Genomic DNA, 12,173 nt, shown 5'->3' on the forward strand with positions numbered 1-12,173 from the left:
GATGTGCTGTCCCGGAAAGAGCAGGCTCCGGGCTCTCAGATGATCTCAACCTAGAGTTGGCGGGCAGGGTCTGCCATGGTCCACTGGCTTTTTATAGTGTTGGCTTCATGCTGCCTACGATCACATCTGGGGTGCGTGCCGTGTCTGTGGTGGACGGGTCACGGAAGGGATCATCACTGCCCTAGCCTTGGCATGCAGAGCCAGTCTCCTGGCCACAAGCTCGCCTCCGTACTGTGTTGAGTGGCCACTCCTGTCCTGCCCCTGTTGAGGTAAACCTGCTTCCATGCGGCAGCAACTCAGGGCTGTGTCCTACCTGTGCATTCCGCATGCTGACAGGCTGTTTTCTTGCTTCTGTTTCTTAGGTCCTTCATTTAAAGCCAGCAGTTTGAAAGCAGATAAAAAGTTAGAATTTGTTCCCACAAACCTGCACATACAAAGGATGCGAGTTCAAGATGACGGAGGCTCAGGTACTTACTTTTCTTACCCTGTTGCTGGCTGGTGTTCTGCTCCTCAGTTTGGGAAAACTTGGTCCCTGAGCTGCCCTCTATCTGGCTCATTTTTTTTTTTTTAAAGCTGGACAGCAAGAGAAAACTCATTCTCTTCCTTTCTCCCTTCCTCCCTCCCCCACCAAGGACCTTTGAAAATTTTCAGTTACAGAGTCCAAACCCCATCCTTACATCTTCAGCTTCCTTTCGTTCTTATGGCATAAAGTCGCCCACAGGTGAGCCTTCCCAGGATGGTTGGAAGTGCGCCTTTGGCAACCCAGGTGGCCCTTCCCTTCAGACACCAGTAACTATTCTTACTAATAGTCAGTGTTGGCTCCAGAAAGCCTCTTTTAGCCTCTGGGTGAAGGATTATGGAGCCAGAGGCTGTTTGCACGTGGGCTGTAGGACCCACAGTGCAATGCATGTTGCTGTAGCTGCCTTGTCTGCAGGCCTGACCCCAGAGTAATGGAGGAAAGCTTTCTGTCACTCAGATCAGAACTACGACATCGTCACTATTGGAGCCCCAGCAGCACACTGCCAAGGTTTTAAGTCAGGAGGGCTTCGAAAAAAGCTGCATAAGTTTGAAGAGACCAAGAAACAGTAAGTGGAGGAGGGTATTTGTGGTCCTTGTACAGCTGTGTTTGATGTTTGTGAGTTAAAATAAGAATCAAAACAGAACCGCAAAAACATCCAGCCATCTGATCTGCTTCCGCGTGGCTGGAGGAGCTGCCTTAGGGACCTGTGCTACTCCGTGTGTGTGCATGTGTGTGGCTGAGGAGAGTGAGCGGTGAGGGCATCTAATCATCAGTCCCGTACTTTCCAAGTGAGCTGCACACACAGAGCCAGCTCTTGAGTATTGCGGCAGGCAGCTGCCTGTGTGCAGTCCTGCCATCCCAGGTTCCGTAACAATACCTGGTCAGTTGGCGGAGCACCTGTAAAAGCCTCTCACAGGACTGTACTGTCAGGGGTTGTTTCCCTAGTTCGTAAAGCCCCTGGTGTGCTGTGTCCTTTCCTAAAGGACAGCAGTGACAAGCATCCCCACTACTGAGTGGGCTAGAGGCTTGTACAGTTCTGTCCTGAGCAGGAAGTTGCCAGAGAGGCGGGGGGGGGGGGGGGCTCAGACGAAGCGTTCCGTGGCTATCTTCCAGAATGTCACCTGGTAGACATTAAGTGGATCAGAGGGGTGTGAGTGCACTTGAGGTGAGTGCTGCTCGTGTGAGGCCTTGGTAGCAGGTGAGACGGAGGAGGCAGCATAAAGGACTGAGTTTCAGAAGACTAACTATGGTCTCAGTGTGATTGGCCACTATGGAACATGCCTATATGTAAGGTGAGGTAGAGAGAACAGACCAGTTTGGTTTTCCCAGAAGGGATGAGGTAGCAGGTGGGTGGGGTCAGGCGTGAGGGAATGAGACAGAAGAATGTTAGTGGGATTTCTCTGCGGAATGTGGTCTCAAGTTGAGAGTGGAATGGCTTGAGAGACAGGAAGCAAAGGTCCAGGGAGCCCCCAGAGACCCCCACGGTGGCAGGTGGAGGCATAAATGGGATTTGATTGGTCATTGTCCAGTTCTGCTGCCGTGGCCAGAGTGAGGAGACTGCAGGACTGGGTCAGGATCTGGACAGACTGGACCGGGGGCTGTCAGGGACCAGTGAAGTCAGAAGGCAGATCAGATGCCACCGATGTGGGCGATGCCAGTGGCTGAGCAGGGAGCAAGAGAGGCCATTCTCAGAGCAATTGCCCTTGCAATGTGTGTCAGCCAGCCCTGGCTGTGAGGAGGAGACATGTGCAAAGCTGGGGTCAGCAAAGCCACTTCAGGGTGCTAGCGAGGCTTCAGAGAGCCTTGGTTCTTTCCTACCAAGCACACAAACTGGGTGGTCAGACTCTCCTCCGCGTTCATGCCCGCAGTGTCCTAGGGGGTAGGAAGAAGGGCGAAGCTTCTGTCACAGTTCTGCACAGTCGGCCACAGTGTGTGTGTGGCCCGCCGTTGCCTGGTACTATGTGGAAAGACTGAGTGTATGAGCTGAGGCAACGTGATTCTCTGACAGAAAAAGTCCATTCATTCTAGGTGACCAGTCAGGAGGGGTCACCAGGCTGTCCAAGAAAGGCTGCAGTTTGGATACTAGACGACTTTACATTTTAGCTTCAGAACTTATTTCTACACTGCCTCTTTAGGCCTTTCAAATATGTAGGACAGATTTTATGTAACTTTGTACTAATGTCATAAGCCCACTTTCCGACAAAGTTTGTGCTCTTTGAGCTTTCCTTTAATGCAGATGTCTAGTGCCCCTGGTGGGATGGCTATGGGCCTTGAACACTGACCACAGACTTGTTGAGGGAATATAGCATTTTGGACTCATAAGTTTGCTTATCCCCATAGTCATGCCCTCAACAAATCATGTCTACTTATTTTGAAAAAAAAAAAAAAAAAAAAAATTAGCCAGCCTTTAAATTATGCTTTGCCTGTGATATTTGCTAACAATGGCTAATGCTTCATTTGGTGTTTTTTTTTTTCTTTAGCAGTTTTGAGGAGTGTTGGTGAGTTTTCTGTCTGTGGAGAGTGTATGTTGGTTCTTGCTCTTGTGCAGAGAAAGCTTGTGCTGTCCTTCATCCGGGTGGCTCCATCCCATTTGCCGCTTGGCTCTCAGTTCCGTGTCCTGTAGACAGGCTCCTCCTCCAACTGCAATGCCCTTGCTAATGAATAGCCAGTCTGCAGCCTTCCTGGCAAGCCTGAGGCAGTTTCTTCCTGCACTCAGTAGAGCCAGGTCCAGTGTGCCTCCTCCCAGGCTACAGAAGAGCCCACTGAGGACTCTGGGTGCTAGGTACCCCATCATTCAGCTGCTACATTGGGCAGTACACACCTTTACCCAGTGAGCCATCTTGTGCCCCCCAAGGCCATGTGGGAACCTTTTTTTTTTTCAGCACATGGTAGGCAAAGCTGGATCACTCTGCTCAGCCTCAACCATGTTAATTTTTTTCTTTTGAGACAGCGCTCACCAATTTTCTCCAAGCTGGCCTTGAACTCAGCCTGCAGCAAGGCCTTTCTCAAACTTGTGATCCTCCTGCCTCAGCCTTCAGTAGCTGGTATTACAGATCTGTGTAATCACCAGGCCCAGTTCAGTCTTCTATTACAAGAAGCATGAAGCCTTTGAGTTGTCATTTTCCTCTTGTCTGATGGAGCTGGTTTATGTTTTCGTAAAACTTAGAATATTCTGTGCTGGTCTCAGTGATGGTGATGTTAGGGCCAGTGTTGCCCAGTGGGCAGCAGAGCAAGAGCTGAGTGACCCCTTCCTCTGAGGATTAGATGGAAGCCAGAAGCTACTGTGTCTACTAGGATCTCCCCCCTAGTCCCAGACTGGGAACCAGCAGCTCACCAGGAGGAGGTCCCACAGCCCTATGGGAAATGCTGCCACCTTGATCTAATGAGCCAAGAGGCTCTGGGGCTGGGGCTAGATCCTAGTTAAGAGGGCACTTCAATGCTGGGAACACACCATGGCAGGGATAAACTTACCCAAGAAGAGGCCTCAACAGTTTTCTCTTGAGGGTCCCTTCCCTGAAGGAGGGAAGAAGGCGTCTAGGAAGAGGGCTGCTGGAACCATTCCTCATGGAGAGACTCATTCTCCTCAGCCTTTTTTTAGGAGTGTGCCCTCAGAATCTGTGTCCCTTCTCCCTCCTAAGGCTTCTCTGAAGGGAGGCTCCCTTTTTTCCATAGCAGGCTGCATCAAATCCCTAAGGGCCTGAGGGATGCACAGTGAACTTAGGACATGGAGGGCCAAGGGCCCCAATGCCCCTTGGTAAGTTCCAACCCAGGTGTTTTATGTGACCCTTATCTGGAAAGTTCTTGAGGTTCCATCTGAACTGAAGACTCTAGACCTTCCTTCTCTGAGGAAGGGCTTGGTTTCTTCCATCTTTCCACTCTTTCCCCAGAATACCAAGCATTCTTAGGACAGGTGGTGAACCTTCCAGCCTGAGAGCAAGGGGACGCCCAAATCTCAGTCAAACATTTGGCTCTACCCCAGGGGTGAGGGACCCAGATCCACAGGACTGTCAGCTATGCAGTGACAGCCTTACTCTTCATATGCAGAGTGACAGTCCATGCTTATGCTTGCATGGCACTCTGTGAGTAGCCTCCTCGGCTGCTGAGGACGACCTGGGAGGCCAGATAATGAGCAGAACAGTAGGCTTCTCCCCAGGGGCAGCGTGGCCTCTGCGCCCCACCCCAGTGCCTTTGTGTGGTGCCTGATTTTGGAGATCACTGAGTACATGCACGTATGTGCTCCTCATGTCCCCAAGAGCAGTCCCCTGAACTTGCTCACCGTGTGTCAGTCCTAGGTATGTTGCTCTAACAGGTGTGCACAGCCCTGGGCGCATGCAGCCGTAGACACACACGACACATGGGCCGTGTAGACTCTAAAGGTTGGGGGCCTGAAAGAACAGATTCTACTTTTTAATCTTTTCTGAACTGTATTTCCAAGACCTGCTTGTCCCAGTGGCAGCTATTCATTTGGGAGCGGGATTGCAGATTGGAAAGCAGCTCCTGCACGAGGCGCTGTGGAATGATCACATGCTACACAGGCGCGGTGGCAGCCGCTGCATGGGCTTCCGGCAATCCATCATTGTCTGCTGTGGTGTGTGGGCTTGTGGTGGCGGTGTTCTCTGGGGCAGTTTGGTGTGTGGTGTTTGCATGTTTGTCCCCTCACCCAGAAGGAGAGAGGGCCGTAGTGGTTTCTTTCCGACTTCCTTCTGGGCCTCCTGGAAAGGGCTGAGGTGACACTCCTCTCCAGCCACTGGGTAGTGTGTGAGGAGAGTCACCCTCTGTTCTCCATGTTGCCCCTCCTCCCTGGAATTCAAGGTGAGCCCTTTACTTCAGAAGGGGCAGCATTCCCTCTGGCTGCTGCCCAGCCCTTTCACATCCCATTCCCAGATACACGTGCTGCGAGCTGGTGAGGGGATGGAAAGGATGAAGGGCTGCGGCTTCAGAGCCATTGAGTTGTCGGGGCGGCCTCTGGTTGGCACAGTCTCTACTTTCTCTGATGCTGTTGTCAACATAAGGAAGTCCTGAAACCGGAGAGGGAAAGGAATCCCGGTGCTGGGAACTTGCTATGGTTAATATGTGAGAGAAAAATGTGGGTCTGCTCACAGGAAGCCTAAAAGCCCTGTTGCCCAAATGAAGAAGCAAACTTTAGGGTGTGGGTTTTAGTTCTTTGATTTTTTTTTTTTAATACATAGTTCAGTGTCTGTTGTAGTGTGGTAATTGATCCCTTCCTCATATGTGAAGGACCACTCACGAGTTAATGGATGAGGTTTCTAGGTAAGATCCCAGCATTTGGTAATTATTTCAGTGATATTTGAATGCATTTATACACATGCAAATGTGCGGTAAATACACAGGATACGGGTACAGTGCACATAAAAAGTGTTAGTCATGTATGTGTTATACTTCTCCTCAGATAAGAAGGATCTTCTAAGATGGCCTTTGCCCAGCAGTGACTAAATCACCCAGGAAGAGCTCTTTATTTTCGGGATAGTCGTGGGTGGGTTGCATGATTTGGAGAGCCCCTCAGACCTGTTGTTCCTTTTAGTGCTCCATCTAGCTGCCAGTCCATAATCTACATACCACAGGACATCATCCGAGCCAAGGAGATCATTGCCCAGATCAACACCCTGAAAACCCAAGTTAGCTACTACGCAGAACGGCTCTCAAGGGCGGCGAAGGACAGGTCTGCCACTGGCCTTGAGAGGACGCTCGCCATCTTGGCAGACAAGGTGAGGGGCTGCCCAGCTCCATGTGGGTGGAGAGTGCCTCTGGGTTTCTGGAAGCTACTGGGCTGCCCAGAAGAGGTCTTTAGAGAGTGGCATCGTGAGGACCCTGAAGGTTTTTCTTTTAAATCTGCAAAGTTTCAGGGAAGCCTGTGACTGGCTGGTCGTCAGGTGTGGCTGCAGACCAGCCTGTTGGTGTGCGAGTAAATCTGTGTTCATTTTCCCTGGGCTCGTGCCGACAAATGGCTTCCTTAGTGACATCCTAGTCAGCACGAATATACCAATTATTCAGTCACAAGAAATTAGCAATATAACCTTATAATGGCTTATGTAAAATTAATTTTAAAAGTTCTGTTTAACTGTGACTCAATCCTGATTAAGAATTGTAAGTATCGACGAATACTGAGAGAGCAGCTGTATCAGCACGTGGTAGATGGCCTTCTTCTCCTCACCCATTCTGATTGTACCTCTCCACCCACACCTGGCTTGATGATGGGTGCTGTTGGTCCTGCTCGGAACGTGTTAGATTCCTCACATGAGTTCCCACAGGACAGAGACAGACCATGACCACCTGGAAAGGAAGCTGTGGTTGTCAGCAGTGAAACTGGGAAGGGCAGAGCACCTGTTGCACTCTCCAGGATGAGGCATGTGCCACCAGGACGCCAGTCATTCAGAGCCTGATGCATCAAAAAGGCTCTAGTAATTGAACCAAAGTACTGTGTGACCCCCAGGGCCTAGCCCCCGAGGCTGGGGCAAAGTCCACCATGTGGTCAAAGCTGGAAAATGAGCCCTTTCCTCTAGGGATCTAGGGTCAAAGGCAAGCAGAGGCAAAAATGTCAGGTAGGAGTCTCAGCCTCTCCCCATCTTCCAAACACTTCTGGGATAAGCAGACCTAGTCCTCTAGTCTTGCAGGGAAGTTCTTGCTGAGATTATCCTACTGGCTCTCATGCTGCCTTTGTGTTTCGATCCCCTACAGAAGGCTGTCATGCAGGCTGCATGGAGCGGGATGGGCAGGGGAATGTTGGTCTTAGCCTGCGTCCTTCTCTGAGATCGCACATGCTTAGCAGCCCTGGTTTGTGTGTGTCCCTGCAGACCCGGCAGCTGGTCACTGTCTGTGACTGTAAGCTGCTGGCCAACTCCATCCACGGGCTGAATGCAGCACGGCCTGACTACATCGCTTCCAAGGCCTCGCCTACCTCGACTGAGGAGGAACAGGTGATGCTTCGGAATGACCAGGACACCCTCATGGCCAGGTGGGCAGGGCGGAGCAGCCGGTCTTCTCTGCAGGTGGACTGGCACGAGGAGGAGTGGGTGAGTCTGCTGTCCCGGCCTGTTGAACTTTGGTTGCAAACTAGAGCAATGCTGCCTGGGACCTCCCTCACGGAGTGCCCAAAGGCTGGCTGCTTTGCTAGCACGCCCCAGGTCTTCTGAGCATGTGGCTCGAGGCCAGCGGATGCTGAGGTAGACTGTCTTCAGAACACAGTGTGTATAAATCTACACGATTGTGCTGGGACAGGCCTGCGTTCCTCAGGGCTCTTTGTGCTTGAAAGCAGGAGCGTGAGTGCTCAGGCTACTAACCCTGGCATCTCGTCTCTTTATTGTTCCCGAACTGGCTGGAGAGCCGGATCCTTGTCTCTCAGGAAGGGACACATGCTGCAATTCGTCATTTGTTGGGGCCGCTTCTCAGAGGCAGCCCATGAAGCGCTGAATTATTAATTGGCAGCGAAGTGTTCCGCCAGCTCTGGCAGCCTGTGCTCTGTGTTCCGCCAGCTCTGGCGCCCCTCGCTCCCAGCCTGCCCTCCCTCCCCCCTGCTCCCTCCCCCCTGCTCCCTCCCCCCAGCCACCAGCTGTTTCCATTCCTGTCCATTGGAAGGAAACTTCAGTGCGTGTGATGGTTGCAGGTGGCTTGCAGTGGAAAGAGGCAAAGGGTGAGCTCCTGGTGCCCTGTGGCCTGTCAGGTGGGACTGGAAGGCTGTTGTTCCTCCAAAGAGTTGTCAGTGAGTGTCTGTAAGCTCTCGAGCCAGCGACCACAAGGCTGCCGTTGTCTTTGGAAAGCTCATCTGACTTGAGGGCTATTCAGACATTATGGGCTGGGGCGGGAGAGAGATGGGGTTAGGCTGCATTCTCTTCTTGTTTCTTGGTTACACGAGCTGACCCGGTGTTCTTGGTCTTCAGGAGAAAGTGTGGCTGAATGTGGACAAGAGCCTGGAGTGCATCGTCCAGCGGGTGGACAAGCTGCTGCAGAAGGAGCGCCTGCATGGGGAGGGCGGCGAGGACGTCTTCCCCTGCCCTAGCACCTGCTCCAGCAAGAAAGGTAACCGGGACAGCCAAGCCTACTGGATCAGACCGGAGGACCCCCTCTGTGACGGCCCCTCCTCGGCATGCCCCTCCTCCATGCCCACTGCTGCATGCCATCCTCACCCAGGCACACGTGCGTATGCATCCACGCTTTCCATGCAGCCTCAGCTTGTGCCTCGTCACTTCTGTGTGTCTGTGTCTCCCATGCCATGCCTGCTTCCCCCAAGCAGACCTCGGGGAGGGCTGTCAGAGAGCACAGGCCTGGGGGGAGTCCACATGCCAGAGCAGCAGACAGGCAGGGTGGAGGCTCCTGTCGTCTGTCCATGCCACTGAGCCCGCCACATCTGCCTCGCCGCCGTGGATAGACAGGCCCTCCTGGGCTGCAGTGTCACGGTGGGAAGTCTTCTTAGGCTGCAGTGTCACGGTGGGAAGTCTTCTTAGGCGGTGAGTCCCCTGAGAAGCTGCCAGGGGCTGCATGCAGATGCCTCTGGGGTGTTACTCTTGGCGTGTTGGAAATAGGTAGAGCTTCGTAGGAAGCCTGCCGGATGAGGCATGCTGGCAGCCCCAAGGGCTCTCATTGGCTGGGCATGCTCTTACCCAGCATGTCACCTAGCGTCATAGAACTCAGTCAGGTGGCAGATAAGCCCGACTGACCTGTCTGACCCCACTCTTAGAGGGCGATCCTGATGTAGCACATTTGTGCAGCAGCACGCTTCAGAAAGGGACACTGGGCACGCTGCACGCTGCCCTCCAGATAGGCCCGAAGGCTGAGGACTGATGGTCCCTCCTCTTCGGTGCCTCTCACCTTTTTCTGTAAGAGCTGATGACACTTGGGTCATGTGAGCCCTGGCTGCGCACCCAGCTTCTGCCTCCCCTTTGCTCTCCACGAGGAGCTTTAAGCTGCAGTGAGTCCCCAGAGGGGTGCAGGCTTGGCTTGGAGATGAGGACTCGTGGTAGACAGCAGCCACCGAGCACAGAATCATTCACCAATCCCTCGTCTCATTGGTCTGTAGTGTTTCCAGGGCACTGTCTTTCTTGAACCTCTGTTTCAGCCGTGTCTATATCGTCTATTTCCTCTCTCGGGGGGTCACACCTGTCACCTTTTCAAGCCTGTGATTGACTCATCCAACTAGGCTGTATCTGTTTTGTTTTCATTTTCCTGTTGTTTATTTTTTTTCTGAAAGTTACTTTTTTCTTTATTTCATTATTTAGTTCTCTTTTAACATTAACTTGTCTGTAGGTCTGGGGATGTAGTTATCTGGTAGATCACTTACCGTGAATGAATGTGAGGCCCCTGCAGGACTGACGAAGAAATAGCTATAACTTTGTTTGTAACGTTAAATATTTCCTGCGGAGGAAGAAATGGCTAGATGTTTTAAAGTGTAGGAGCTGGTGTGCTGTGTGATGAGGCTGTTTGTTTGTGACTCATTTGTCTGTGGCACTTGTCCTAGTTAGGGTTTCTGTGGTGGTAATAAAACACTGACATGACCAAAAGCAACTTGGGAAGGAAAAGGTTTATTTCGAAGCTCACAGCTTACAGTCCTCCATCCAGAAAGTCATGGCAGGCACTCAGGGCAGGAACCGGAGGCAGAGAAAGATACAGAGGCCATAGAGGACCCTCCTTCCTGGCTGCCCAGCCTGTCCACGCCTGGCCCCACCCACAGAGGCCTGGGCCCTCCCCAGCAATCACTAAGTAAGCAAATGCCCTGCAGGTTCACTGACAGGCCAGTCTGAGGAATCTTTTCTCAGTTGCTGCATTGTTAACCCAGGATCTATGCATACCCCAGCCTCATATACCCCTGAGATGCTAAAGTTTGTATGTGACTAGGAAGAAAGTCCATAGTAGCCATCAAATTTCAAAGGGCCCCATGACCCATGACCAGTTACGAGCCACTGATCTGAGAGTAACTGAGGAGCCTCCTTTCTCCCCTTGGGTTGAAAGGTTTGTTTTTCAAAGTGAGTAAACTCTAACAGGAATGGTCCCACCCTGCTGTGTGAGAGCACCACAGGTGCTCCAAAGGCCTAATCTTTCCTCATAGACCAGAGTCCTGCAGTAGAGGCTATGACGAGCAAAAACACACACACACAAACGCACGCACGCACGCACGCACGCACGCACGCACGTGTGCGAGTGCGGACGTAGTTGTCAAGGCTTGGGAGAACTCATCAGCCAGATGGAGGCTTAAGAATTGCTGACCGTGTTGGGCACATCATTTCACACCCTGAGGGGTCCTGACCTTCACCAGCCAGTCTCAGGAGTTCAGTTCTGACAGAGGGGCTGAGCTCCTCAACTTACACACGGCCTTTTCTTTCCATCTTGTCAGTTTAATGAGTCAAGGAACTCCTATGCCCTCCTTCCCTGACAACACCCTAAACTTGTTCTGGCTAGTCTTGGGAGACTATAGCCCTCTGGCTTCAGTTTCCTATGGACATCCTTTGAACTGAAGCTCAGACACAATATGAAATGCAGCTTTTCCCCTTTGGTGCCGTCTCTTACTGTCTTCTCAGATGGCACATTGACTTAATTAGGAATTGTAGCATTTTCCAGGAGAATGTGGGGGGCAAATGAGTGCACCCCAGTAGGACCCAGCAAAACTGAACCAAATCAAAACTGGTATTCTCTAGAAGACGTTCAGGGGCGGTCCAGCTGGAGGGACAGCCTAACTGGAGGAGTTTCCTATTGGAGCCATCTTTTAAATCATCTGCTTACTTTAGTTGCAGTTTAAGGACTGGCGTAAGGGTCTGTGGCCATATTGGGTTTATCACTGGGCCTTCACAGTTTAGAGCTCAGCAGTCCATCTTGAACTCTGGACTCCCTCATGAGCCAGGGCGGTGGGCTCCACAGTGCATGCTTGGTCGGTCAGTCTCTCCCACTTGCCGTTGAAAGCGAACAAGGGCTCCATGTCTACGTCACCATCACTGTGGCATCTGTGGCATTGTGTGTTGGCTCACTCACCTGAAGAACATTTTATGTTGGAAGTGTCAGCAACATGGATGTCGATTCTGGTGAATCACAGTGGTTTGCCCCCGGGAGGGCTCCGCTGCTCCCCGCAGCAGGGATGCCCCTGGGAAACCGGGTAAGAGGCACCTGGGCCCCAGGCCTCTTCTCCGTGTGTTTAAGCACCTTGTGCAAGCTGCTGCTGCAGTAGCTCTGACACCGAGCTGCTCGTGTTTGAACTGTGTGCTGCTCCTTAATCATCCCTGTTGCCCTCCGTTTCTGTGCAGATTGCAGCTCCCCTCCCGAAGAGTCCAGTCCAGGTACGTGCTTTGCATTCGAGGCTTCGGCTGGTGGCTTTTCAATATCCAGGTAGTGCTTGTAGCTCAATTAGCAAGGATTGCTTTGTGCTCCCATAGTGGGGAAAACATTTCAGGACTTTGTTAGTGTTGATGTTTGGTGAGGGACCCGCGGGGCTGAGGGAATTCTGGCCTGGAGCAGGCCGCTAGACACACTGTGCTTTTTCTCCTGTACCTTAAAACCTTTCTACTTGATTTATTTTTGAGAGCACTGGGCTTCGTGTGGTGGGCGACCTGATGTGGAATGCTCTGTGTCTGTAAACAGTTCTTGTAAGCTCGCCTGGACCTCTGCACGCAGCGTGGAGGCGCAGCCGGATGATCTGCGCCCACTGCGGGTGTGG

General features: G+C 52.1%; 1 protein-coding gene across 14 annotated transcripts in view; it reads left to right on the forward strand.

Annotated features, from left to right (window-relative positions):
- Inpp4a (inositol polyphosphate-4-phosphatase type I A) overlaps positions 1-12,173 on the forward strand; it is a 105,479-nt gene that overhangs the window by 68,217 nt on the left and 25,089 nt on the right. For 6 of the 14 annotated variants that reach the window (XM_060369871.1, XM_021631554.2, XM_021631559.2 and 3 more), the window contains 7 exons: positions 363-467; positions 977-1,085; positions 3,001-3,018; positions 6,063-6,246; positions 7,333-7,551; positions 8,416-8,671; positions 11,764-11,796. In XM_060369871.1, coding sequence (XP_060225854.1) covers positions 363-467; positions 977-1,085; positions 3,001-3,018; positions 6,063-6,246; positions 7,333-7,551; positions 8,416-8,671; positions 11,764-11,796 — 924 coding nt within the window. The remainder of the gene's footprint in view (positions 1-362; positions 468-976; positions 1,086-3,000; positions 3,019-6,062; positions 6,247-7,332; positions 7,552-8,415; positions 8,672-11,763; positions 11,797-12,173) is intronic. The other 8 variants (XM_021631562.2, XM_021631568.2, XM_021631557.2 and 5 more) reach the window with 6 other exon arrangements.

Source organism: Meriones unguiculatus, chromosome 16, assembly GCF_030254825.1.
Source record: "Meriones unguiculatus strain TT.TT164.6M chromosome 16, Bangor_MerUng_6.1, whole genome shotgun sequence".
NCBI lineage: Eukaryota > Metazoa > Chordata > Mammalia > Rodentia > Muridae > Meriones > Meriones unguiculatus.